At 49.8% G+C, this 12,012-nt stretch overlaps 2 protein-coding genes across 3 annotated transcripts in view; one reads left to right on the top strand and one right to left on the bottom strand.

Annotated features, from left to right (window-relative positions):
- Positions 1-12,012, top strand: part of TTLL10 (tubulin tyrosine ligase like 10) — a 307,814-nt gene that overhangs the window by 280,531 nt on the left and 15,271 nt on the right. The window contains exon 19 of one of the 2 annotated variants that reach the window (XR_003852781.1): positions 6,997-7,481. The exons of the other annotated variant lie outside the window; for it this stretch is intronic. The gene's annotated coding sequence lies outside the window, so the exon portion shown is untranslated. Of the gene's footprint in view, positions 1-6,996; positions 7,482-12,012 lie in introns of those variants that run through there. 2 annotated transcript variants of the gene reach the window in all.
- Positions 3,432-12,012, bottom strand: part of SDF4 (stromal cell derived factor 4) — a 32,350-nt gene continuing 23,769 nt past the window's right edge. Inside the window, exons 5-7 of the mRNA XM_029578089.1 lie at positions 8,639-8,797; positions 4,461-4,636; positions 3,432-4,205 (exon numbers count right to left, since the gene is read on the bottom strand). Coding sequence (XP_029433949.1) covers positions 4,029-4,205; positions 4,461-4,636; positions 8,639-8,797 — 512 coding nt within the window. The 3' untranslated portion in view covers positions 3,432-4,028. The remainder of the gene's footprint in view (positions 4,206-4,460; positions 4,637-8,638; positions 8,798-12,012) is intronic.

Below are 12,012 nucleotides of genomic sequence, written 5' to 3'. Positions count from 1 at the left end.
TTTAAAGACCTCTATCATATCCCCCCCTCAGTCGTATCTTCTCCAAGCTGAACAGCCCTAACCTCTTTAGTCTTTCCTCATAGGGGAGCTGTTCCATCCCCTTTATCATTTTGGTTGCCCTTCTCTGTACCTTCTCCATCACAATTATATCTTTCTTGAGATGCGGCGACCAGAATTGTACACAGTATTCAAGGTGGGGTCTCACCATGGAGCGATACAGAGGCATTATGACATTTTCCGTTTTATTAACCTTTCCCTTCCTAATAATTCCTAACATTCTGTTTGCTTTTTTGACTGCTGCAGCACACTGAGCCGACGATTTTAAAGTATTATCCACTATGACGCCTGGATCTCTTTCCTGGGTGGTAGCTCCTAATATGGAACCTAACATTGTGTTACTACAGCAAGGGTTATTTTTCCCTATATGCAGCACCTTGCACTTGTCCACATTAAATTTCATCTGCCATTTGGGTGCCCAATCTTCCAGTCTCGGAAGGTCCTCCTGTAATGTATCACAATCTGCTTGTGATTTAACTACTCTGAATAGTTTTGTATCATCTGCAAATTTGATAACCTCACTCGTCGTATTTCTTTCCAGATCATTTATAAATATATTGAAAAGTAAGGGTCCAAGTACAGATCCCTGAGGCACTCCACTGTCCACTCCCTTCCACTGAGAAAATTGACCATTTAATCCTACTCTCTGTTTCCTGCCTTTTAACCAGTTTGTAATCCACGAAAGGACATCGCCTCCTATCCCAGGACTTTTTAGTTTCCTTAGAAGCCTCTCATGAGGGACTTTGTCAAACGCCTTCTGAAAATCCAAAGTCCCTCATGAGAGGCTTCTAAGGAAACTAAAAAGTCCTGGGATAGGAGGCGATGTCCTTTCGTGGATTACAAACTGGTTTAAAAATAGCAATAAAAAAAAGGCTAAAGTGGCCTACAATCTCTATTGGCTAAATTACATGAGAAGGGGTAAGTTTTCCAGCTAAGAGAGATCATGGAGAAGTCATCTTCCTTCTCGCAGCGGGCTGGGTGCCCTGGCGGTGCAGCGGCGGATCCTCAGGCTACAAACTCTCTCCCACAGGCAGAGGCCGGCCCTGACCAGACAATGCATCACGTTCATTCATGCCTAATGCACGGACCAGGGCCCAGAACAGCTCTGGCTTCAGTTTTGCCAGTGGTTCATTTCTGGGGGAAAACTCTTGAAGTTATCGCAATTGTCAGAGTTAAGACAACCTGTCTGGTTAACAGTCGGGCTCTCCAGGGCACTCCCAGCAAGGAAGTTACATGGGCTGAGAAGATTAACAGTGAGCAGGATCATTTCTAAATTTTATGAATTGACTGTAACCAGCATCAGCAAGAATATGATCCTTGTGGCTTTTTAAAGCAAATGACTCAAACTTTAAGGATTCCAGTACAAGTGATATAAGTTCCCATGTAGGGGGAGGGTACGAGTCAGATACAGAGCAGACAGTTCAGCAGCTTTACGAGCAAGGGGGATGGTGAAAATAACAAGCGAGCCTGGGCGTCAGTTGCTTAGTTTGCTTCTGCCTAGTGCAGACTCTATGAGTTTGGAAATGTTAATGGATTGCTGAATTCTCTTCCCATCGGTTCACACTAAGCTCACTGCCCATCAGTCCTCTCCTCTCCTCATAATCCACCTTCCCTCCTGTTGCACAATATCCCAGGAAGGTCGTTTTCAAAGGCGATACCATTCTAGCAATTTTCAAAAGCCCATTTACGTGCATAAAACCCAGCATTAAGTGTGTACATCCTTTTTAAAATGAGCTCCTTAGGGTAATAAAACCAAGAGCACAACTTCTAAGAATAGGAGTAAATGTATTATTTATCTCAGGAATGGATTCTTCAGATGCACATTTTGAGGTCTGTTCCTGTCAATGAGTTTTATCGTTCAAATTTTCCTTCCTTAAAATTATCTGCAGGGGAAGTAAAAGTAACCTGCATGGAGCAGCAGTTGCTACCATACGAAACTTGCTGGGTAGACTGGATGGACCATTTGGTCTTTTTCTGCCGTCATTACTAGGTTATATGGCCCTGCCCTATCTTTCTATAAACTCGTCCCGGCTTCTATACCAAATCAAATCCATTTCAAATATTTAGTGACTGCAGTGGCACCTAGCACTTTTAACGAAAATCTGAAATTTGACCAGCAGGACTTTTACCAATACCTGCAAAACGTTTGACTGTCATTCTTGGTAGGTTGTAACCCTCGCAAGGTGGTAAACTCTCAGCCATGGCATCTTTAATAGTTGTTCAACATCGCTACTGTCCCCTAAAAATCTCATGATCCCAACTGAGCCGTTCTTGGAAAGGTCATGATCGTAGCATTGAGTTTTGTTACAGATAGCTGGGCCTTACTGTGAAACTCACTGCACACGTCCGGCACACAGACCAAAGCCCGTTCTGCCTGTGCAGAGTTAATGCACAATTTAATGAGTTCTCTTAAGGAATGATAAGCCCTAAATTTCACCCAGCACCGTTTAGGAATAGGGATGTGATGACAGGCGCTCTAATTTCTGTCACAGGCCCCATAAGGGATATGCCTGGAAGAGCAGGAGAGTGTAAAGAAGAAAAACCAGTCAGGCAGTGTTAACAGGAAGTGTACAGAACGGATTGCACGCTGCATCCAAGGGCAGCAGCTTTCTGCTCCTGGAGCCTGCACAGTCCCAGGCTTCTGCTGAAGATTTGGCTTTGCAGTAGGAACCATGATAAATTCCTTCTGCTTGTTGTGTCGCGTTGTCTAGTATCATACAACTGCAGTGATGAGTTCAGCGAGCCCAAGAGCCTTCACGCTCCCTCGAGCTGCCCAGTGACTGGAGAGAACAGCTACAGGAAGCTAAGGTGGGTGTGGGGAGGAGAGGAGAGGGGACCTGGGACAGAGCAACATGGCAGGAAGCTAAGGTGGGTGTGGGGAGGAGAGGAGAGGGGACCTGGGACAGAGCGACATGGAAGGAAGCTAAGGTGGGTGTGGGGAGGAGAGGAGAGGGGACCTGGGACAGAGCGACATGGCAGGAAGCTAAGGTGGGTGTGGGGAGGAGAGGAGAGGGGACCTGGGACATGGCAGGAAGCTAAGGTGGGTGTGGGGAGGAGAGGAGAGGGGACCTGGGACATGGCAGGAAGCTAAGGTGGGTGTGGGGAGGAGAGGAGAGGGGACCTGGGACATGGCAGGAAGCTAAGGTGGGTGTGGGGAGCAGAGGAGAGGGGACCTGGGACAGAGCGACATGGGGAAGAGCTGGACCTGTTCATAGAAAGCAAAGATCCATAACTTGTACACCAGCTCCCTAATAACAGTAAACAAAGCCTTCAAACTTGCTTGCACACTGCTCATACAGAAATTCTCTTCCCTGTCCCACAGATCTGCCCTTCCTCTGCCTTGACACAGTGAGGAGAAATAAAAGGGAAGAGAATCAGGTTAAAAAAAAGCAGAGGAAATGCCTGTATTTACAATACAATAACCCCAGAGTTCATTTGGAGGGATGCAGACACAGAATACAAATCAAAACCAACACAGAAAAGAAACACCGGCCCCTCCAGAGAGCACATTTTCAATGCTTAGAAATTACAGATAAGGTTGGCACTAGGGTACTGATTTCCAAATCCATTCGGGCAGTGGCTGCAGTTTGCACCCCCTTCTCTTACCTGGGAGTCTTCAAGCCACAAAAATCTTCACTAGGGGCAGCTGCAACCCAGCATAATCCAAGAATACTGCCTGCAGAGAGAATCGCTGCTCTGGCTCTCCTCTTTTAATATCGTCTAAATCTATATTACTTTCAATCTCCCTCTATATATATATATATATTATATATATATAAATGCAGCGTGCAAGCAGCTGGCACTGGGTAACTTCTCACGCCCTGGGTCGTCCCCTCCATCTGCTGCAAGGCAGACTAAGGAGACATGATCATTGCTGTCGCCCATTAAAGATTCTGCACAGACGCTACCTGCACCCCCAAAACATATGATTTATACAGACATGATGAGTAGCAGCCTTGCCCCCGAGGAGCTCAGAACTCCTCGTGCACGTTGCGGGCATAGTCCATCAGCTTGCTGCCTGTGAAGTACTCGCTGTACTTGAGGATCTCTTCTAGCTCCAGCTCATGATTCTGGTTCTCATCTGCCACAGCAATCATCTGCTTTGCTTCATTCAGGGCGTTGTGTTCATTCATGGGGTCCATGTACTCCTACAACAGATGACATGAAAATGGGTCTTTAGCATGGAAATCAGTCCTCAAGAGCCAGAAGCCCAAGCAGGATTCTGAAAAGGAAATACTGCCTCTGCACATCAGCAGACCCGCTCACGTCTTTCTCGCACTATAAAGTGAGAAGACAGATGCAGGAGGGTAATACTTTGTGTGTTAGTGTAGGGATCTCGCTCCAGATCCCTTAGAATCCTCAAGGACACATGAGTACAAATCCACTCCATCACCAAGACCAACCTCCAGCTCCTCCATGGTTACAATCCCATCATGATTTGCATCAATCACGTCTTCAAACTCCTTCTTCCTATCTCTCACCCAGTCATCATCAATCTCTTGGGCCTGCTGGTTCTCCACGGTGCCCACAGGCAGAGAGATAAACTCGGACAGCATCAGCTTCTTGTCCCCATCCTGATCTGCAAAGCCAGCAGCGGGAGATAAGAAAGCCAGAGTGTCAACTGCTAGAGAGACTTCACTGCATGTAGGCCTGCTCAGCATCTTCTACAGGGGGGAAGGGAGCCCTACCATTTCATGCCTGCGAAAAAAGTCACAGGAAAAAATAAGACATCAACCATTTAATCAGATGCTCCAGATCTACTTCCAATGCTGTTCTTTGGCTCATCAACAGGTGTGGGGGAAAAGGCAATAATGCTCACAGTATGGGGAATAGTCCCAGATCTAGAGGCAGTCATGGAAGAAGCTGACTTAGATATAGAGACCTGGTGCATGGAAAACCATGACTGGGAGATCTAGTTATACTCGGCTACGATCGCTTCAGGAAGGCAGGAAGCTTGGTATCTACCTTATAAATGGTCTCTGACCGACGCCCCGCAAATGCGCAGTAGAGAGCAGCTCTACCGCGCATGTGCGGGCCAGCACGTTGGTCAGAGCCGTGCGTGCCCGAAACAAAAAACATGGCGGTGGGGCTGCAGGAGCGGCGGGAGGAGCAGAGGCGCCGCGCGCGAGTGACACCCCCCTCCGAGATCTGCCGGCAGGAGAAGCAGCGCCGCCGCGCGTGAGTGACACCCCCCCCCCCCGAGATCTGCCGGCAGGAGAAGCAGCGCCGCTGTGCGCGAGTGACAACCCCCCCCCCCCGAGATCTGCCGGCAGGAGCGGCAGGAGAAGCAGCGCCGCTCGCGGGAGTGACCCCCCCCCCCCCTGAGATCTGCCGGCAGGAGCGGCAGGAGAAGCAGCGCCGCTGTGCGCGAGTGACAACCCCCCCCCCCCCCCCCCCCCGAGATCTGCCGGCAGGAGCGGCAGGAGAAGCAGCGCCGCGCGCGGGAGTGACACCCCCCCCCCCCCCTGAGATCTGCCGGCAGGAGCGGGAGGAGAAGGTGGTGAGAGGGAAGGTGAGAGAGAGAGAGAGAGGGGGAGGTGAGAGAGAGAGGGGGAGGTGAGAGAGAGAGAGGGAGGTGAGAGAGAGGGGAGGTGAGAGAGAGGGGAGGTGAGAGAGGGGGAGGGAGGTGTGAGAGGAAGGGAGGTGAGGGAGGGAGGTGAGAGAGGGGGTGAGAGGGAGGGAGAATGAGGGGGAGGGAGTGGGAAGGAAACGGACCGAGCCCGTTGTTACGGGCTTAACGGCTAGTTATGTATAAAAGGACAGTATTAAAGCAGCAGCATTGCTGGGCTTACAAGGTAAGGAGGCAGCACTGTAGCTTCATCTGGAAAGAGGGACTGGAACATCTGTTTATATTGGGGTGATATAGAGCCCTCCATCACAGACTGAGGAAATTCACAGGATCACTGTGAAAAGGGGAGGTGCTGCTGGTAGGGGATTTTAATCTTCCAGGTGTTGATTGGGATGTCACAGCTGTGGTGACTTCTAGAAGCAGGGAGATCCTGTTCTGTCACCTGGCAATGGCACCCACATGGGAGCGGGCGATGCTGGACCTGGTGCTTACCAACAGGGACAGTATTTCTGATGGTGTGGTTCACTATTAGGATGCAAGAGATGAAGGTTCATTCCAAGGCGAGGGTCCTAGAGTTCAGGAAAAGTAACTTTATCAAAACAGGGGAGCACCTCATGGAGTCGTTAGCTGGATGGGAAAATCTAGGGGAAGTAGAAGGGCAGTGGGCAAAACTAAAAGGAGATTTTAAGCAAATATAAATATACGTGCCTCTCTGTAAACCGCTGTGATGCTGCATTACTAAACGACGGTACAGAAAAGATTTTAAATAAATAATATAAAGAAGGGCAACTCATCTTTTTCTTAGGAAAGTAAATAAAAGGAAGAGGTAAATGAGGCCGCAATGGTTTTCTAAAGTAGCAGCTGAAAAGATAAGGGAGAAAAGGTTATCGCTCAAACTCCAAGGGATGGCAGAAAGAGGAAGTCAGACGCAGTATCTGGAAAAGCTAAGAGAAGCTGGGAAAGTAGTCAGGAATGCAAAACTTCAAACAGAGCAAATACAGTAAAACAGGGGGATGAGAGTTTCTCTTTTATGTTAGTGATAGAAGGAAGTGCAAAAGTGGCAGTGTGAGCCTCAGAGGTGAAGGGGAGGATTATGTTGAGGCTGATGAGGAAAAAGCAAAATTGCTCAACAAATATTTCTGTTCAGTGTTCACTGTGGAGGGCCTGGAGCAGGACCACATAAGAAGAACACAAATAGGATTGGAAGTGAGGGAAACCTCAGTGGATTTTCAGAACAGTGAGTTTGTGAGGAGCGAGCCAAGCGTAAAGTAGATAAGGAGATGGGGCCGGATGGGATACGTCCGAGGGTACTAAGGGAGCTCAGAGATGCCCTGGCAGCTCCGCTGGTGACCTTTTCAATCCTTCCTTAGAGTCTGGAGCAGACCCGGAGGACTGGGAAGGGCGGATGTGGTTCCTGTGCATGAAAGTGGACGTAAGGAGGAGGCTGGGAGCTGCAGGCCGGTCAGTCTGACCCCTGTGGTGAGCAAACTAATGCAATCGCTGCTAAAACAGAGGAGTCCAATGGATTGCAGGATCCCAGGCAGCTCGGTTTTACCAGCGCTGAATCTCGTCAGACGGATCTGATCAAGTTCTTTCATTGGGTGAGCAGAGAGAGCGCGAGACGTAACGTGCTTGGGTCTCAGTAAGGCCTCTGAGACGCTTCCACACCGGACACTTATAAATAAATTGTGCGCCCTTGGTATGAGCCCTAAAGTAAAGGGCTAGAAACTGGCTGAGTGGGAGGTGAGAAAGGGGAGTGGTAAATGCCGTTTCCTCGGAGGAGGGGGCTGTTACTAGTGGTTCTTTTCAACATTTTTGTGAGCGACATTAACAGAAGGATTGTCGGAACAGGTTTGTCTTTTTGCCGATCAGGGTGGATAGCCAGGAAGGTGTGGAAAACACGAGGAGGGATCTAGTGATGATGCTCAAGGAATGGTCTAAGCTCTGGCAGCTAAGATTTAATGCTAGAAAGTGCAGAATAATGCATTTAGGATGTAAAAACCCAAGGGAAGGTGCAGTATTGGAGGTGAAATTATTCTAAGCACAAAGGAAGAGCAGGATCTGGGGGTGACTGCATCTGATGATCTGAAGGTGGCCAAATAGGTGGTAAAAGCCAGAAAGCTGCTTGGCTGCATAGAGAGAGGACTGGTCAGCAGAGAAAGGGAGGAGATGCTGCCCCTGTACAGGTCCCTGGTGAGACCTCACTGGGATTACTGAGTACAATTCTGGAGCCTGCACCTTCAAAAGGATAGAAACAGGATGGAGCTGGTCCAGAGGGGGAGGCTGCTAAAATGGGCGGTGGTCTTCAGTCTAAAGCAGATGGGGAGAGACTTAAAGATCTAAACTTGTACACCCTGGAGGAAAGGTGAGATAGGGGAGATATGAGAGAGACAGTCGGATATCTCAGAGGTTTCCATGCACAGGAGGCTCTAGAACAAGGGGTCATGGGATGAGGGTGAAAGGGGGTCGACTTGAAGTAATCTTAGGAAATACTTCCTTACAGAATAGATGCATGAAACAGCCTCCCAGTGGAGGTGGTGGGGACAAAAGCGGTGTCTGAATTCAAGGAAGCCTGAGATAAATCCAGAGGATCTCTAAGGGCTTGGTAAATCAGTCGGATGGGCCATCCGGTCTTTTCCTGCCATCATGTTTCTATGAAGTAATTAAAGAAATGGGTCTCAGGCACACAACTGAAAAGCTGCTATATTGCTTCTTAAATCTAGTGACTAATAAAAGGTTTTTAACATAATAAAGCTGCTAATTTTATAATTCAGAATGAGCATGCGGGCTCTGGAAGTACTGCTGTGCTGTTTGCCATCAGACCCCTAGAGGTCTCGGGAGTCCAGGGGCTTTGGTGTACCAGAGACGTCTACTGAAGCCACAAGCATGGGCAGGGACAGGAGGAGAGTTGAGGCACTGCTGTCTCCTGCTGGTTACATTAATTCAGAGATTAGCACAAGACTCAGTTCTGCAGCTTCAATCCCTTTCAGGGAGACAATAGATGCTGTGTACCTAGATCTCGCACAATCTCTTTGACCATAAACTTCAGCATGCCCCTGCTGTGCTCGGGATGAAGGAAAGCCAGGAATTCCTGTTCATTCAGCAGCTGGTCAGCAGGAGGACTGTCTGCCTGGAACCAGCGATCCTTCAGGTTATCCAGCACTTCCTGGGCTGCAGAGAGAGAGAGAGAGAGCATGAACAGGTTTCCTGCATCTCACACACAGTTTCTGCATTACCCCTGCTCGGCAGAGCGTTAAAGCCCACATATTGTACAGAGTTTCAATCCCAGCCTGCGTCTCCAATCACTTCCATTTAAAACTGTTTAAAAGAAAACTCTATTGCACGACTAAGTTAGATTCCTTGTAAGAATTAATCCATGGCCACACGTGCTCCCTAAAATATATATTTTTTTAAAGAAACCTACAACTTTTAGGATATACTCACTTCCTTCTCTTTGCTAATGTTTTGTTTTTTTTGGTGTCCCAAAATGAAATGCACAGATGGCCTTCCAGAAATAATCAATCATTTTATTATCAAGGATTGCACTTAAAGGGGCTGCACCCACACCGGGAACCTCTGAGGGATCTCGGAAATCACTGGGGAGGGACCTTTAGGTATCACCACAGGAGAGCGGGGCTCAATCTTTCTCCAATTTAAAGGTAAAATCATGAGAGGTCTAGAACGCACAATTAAACTCTGGAATTTGTTGCCAGAGGATGTGGTTAGTGCAGTCAGTGTAACTGTGCTTAAAAAAGGTTTGGATAAGTTCTTGGAGGAGAAGTCCATTACCTGCTATTAATCAAGTTTACTTAGGGAATAGCATCTGCTATTAATTGCATCAGTAACATGGGATCTTCTTAGTTTTTGGGTACTTGCCAGGTTCTTATGGCCTGGATTGGCCCCTGTTGGAAACAGGATGTTGGGCTTGATGGACCCTTGGTCTGACCCAGTATGGCATGTGTTCTTATGTTCTAAAGAGTAGTGCGATCCTGGATAGGGAAGGCACAATCCACATCTGCTAGGAGATGGAGATACTGAAGGGCTGAGGTCACTGCAGGGATGTATCTAGGGTGACGTCAGCTTTGAAACCTGACTCTGACTCCATCTGCTGGCAGGGGAGCACATAACCCATTGGTCCTGAGTCCATCTGGCTACACGCTAGGAAAGGGCCTGGTACTGTCCTTCCACACCAATAGGCACAGCCTCCAAGACACTGTCCAAATGTGAAAAACCAAACGTGCCCAGCAAGTCTCCTCTCTCTTGCCCTCTCATTTTCTCTGTATGTGAAATTTGCCTAACGCTGGAAAGTCTGGCCTTCACCCCCATCTCTGCAATACGCAGACACCGCAAATATTTTTAGTGCATGGGCCTGGCTGATTCGGCATTTTGTACTATGCGGGGACAGCGAGGTTTCAGATGTTCTCGCATGCACAACCTAGCAGGAAGACTATTAAGCTACCATAACAATAATAGCAGAGGGTGCTGCAGGGCAGGAGTGAGGTGCATTGGCAGAGCTGTGTGTGGGGGTCTCAGTACTGGAATAGCAGGGGGTGCTGCAGGGCAGGAGTGAGGAGCATTTGCAGAGCTGTGTGTGTGAGGGTCTCAGTACTGGAATAGCAGGGGGTGCTGCAGGGCAGGAGTGAGGAGCATTGGCAGAGCTGTGTGTGAGGGTCTCAGTACTAGAATAGCAGGGGGTGCTGCAGGGTAGGAGGGAGGTGCATTGGCAGAGCTGTGTGTGTGGGGGTCTCAGTACTGGAATAGCAGGGGGTGCTGCAGGGCAGGAGTGAGGTGCATTGGCAGAGCTGTGTGTGTGGGGGTCTCAGTACTGGAATAGCAGGGGGTGCTGCAGGGCAGGAGTGAGGTGCATTGGCAGAGCTGTGTGAGGGTCTCAGTACTGGAATAGCAGGGGGTGCTGCAGGGCAGGAGTGAGGTGCATTGGCAGAGCTATGTGTGGGGTCTCAGTACTGGAATAGCAGGGGGTGCTGCAGGGCAGGAGGGAGGTGCATGGGCAGAGCTGTGTGTGGGGTCTCAGTACTGGAATAGCAGGGGGTGCTGCAGGGCAGGAGGGAGGTGCATTGGCAGAGCTGTGTGTGTGAGGGTCTCAGTACTGGAATAGCAGGGGGTGCTGCAGGGCAGGAGTGAGGAGCATTGGCAGAGCTGTGTGGGGGGGTCTCAGTACTGGAATAGCAGGGGGGTGCTGCAGGGCAGGAGTGAGGAGCATTGGCAGAGCTGTGTGGGGGGGTCTCAGTACTGGAATAGCAGGGGGTGCTGCAGGGCAGGAGCAAGGTGCATTGGCAGAGCTGTGTGTGTGAGGGTCTCAGTACTGGAATAGCAGGGGGTGCTGCAGGGCAGGAGTGAGGAGCATTGGCAGAGCTGTGTGTGAGGGTCTCAGTACTGGAATAGCAGGAGGTGCTGCAGGGCAGGAGCGAGGTGCATTGGCAGAGCTGTGTGTGTGAGGGTCTCAGTACTGGAATAGCAGGGGGTGCTGCAGGGCAGGAGCAAGGTGCATTGGCAGAGCTGTGTGTGTGAGGGTCTCAGTACTGGAATAGCAGGAGGCGCTGCAGGGCAGGAGTGAGGAGCATTGGCAGAGCTGTGTGTGGGGTCTCAGTACTGGAATAGCAGGGGTGCTGCAGGGCAGGAGTGAGGTGCATTGGCAGAGCTGTGTGTGTGGGGGTCTCAGTACTGGAATAGCAGGGGGTGCTGCAGGGCAGGAGTGAGGTGCATTGGCAGAGCTGTGTGTGTGGGGGTCTCAGTACTGGAATAGCAGGGGGTGCTGCAGGGCAGGAGTGAGGAGCATTGGCAGAGCTGTGTGTGTGAGGGTCTCAGTACTGGAATAGCAGGAGGCGCTGCAGGGCAGGAGTGAGGAGCATTGGCAGAGCTGTGTGTGGGGGTCTCAGTACTGGAATAGCAGGGGGTGCTGCAGGGCAGGAGTGAGGTGCATTAGCAGAGCTGTGTGTGGGGTCTCAGTACTGAAATAGCAGGGGGTGCTGCAGGGCAGGAGTGAGGAGCATTGGCAGAGCTGTGTGTGGGGTCTCAGTACTGAAATAGCAGGAGGCGCTGCAGGGCAGGAGTGAGGAGCATTGGCAGAGCTGTGTGTGAGGGTCTCAGTACTGGAATAGCAGGAGGCGCTGCAGGGCAGGAGTGAGGAGCATTGGCAGAGCTGTGTGTGAGGGTCTCAGTACTGGAATAGCAGGAGGTGCTGCAGGGCAGGAGTGAGGAGCATTGGTAGAGCTGTGTGTGTGGGGGTCTCAGTACTTGAATAAGAATAATTAAAAAAAAAAATTGCTTGGCAGACTTCATAGACCTTTTTCATCTTAACTTGCTGTCATGCACTATGTTGCTTTGCAATATGCTGAAATTAAATTACTAATCACCTCTCCCTTATC

The sequence above is a fragment of the Rhinatrema bivittatum genome, chromosome 15, assembly GCF_901001135.1.
Source record: "Rhinatrema bivittatum chromosome 15, aRhiBiv1.1, whole genome shotgun sequence".
NCBI lineage: Eukaryota > Metazoa > Chordata > Amphibia > Gymnophiona > Rhinatrematidae > Rhinatrema > Rhinatrema bivittatum.
Note: the sequence above shows the minus strand (reverse complement) of the source record. Positions and strands in the feature narration are given on the sequence as shown.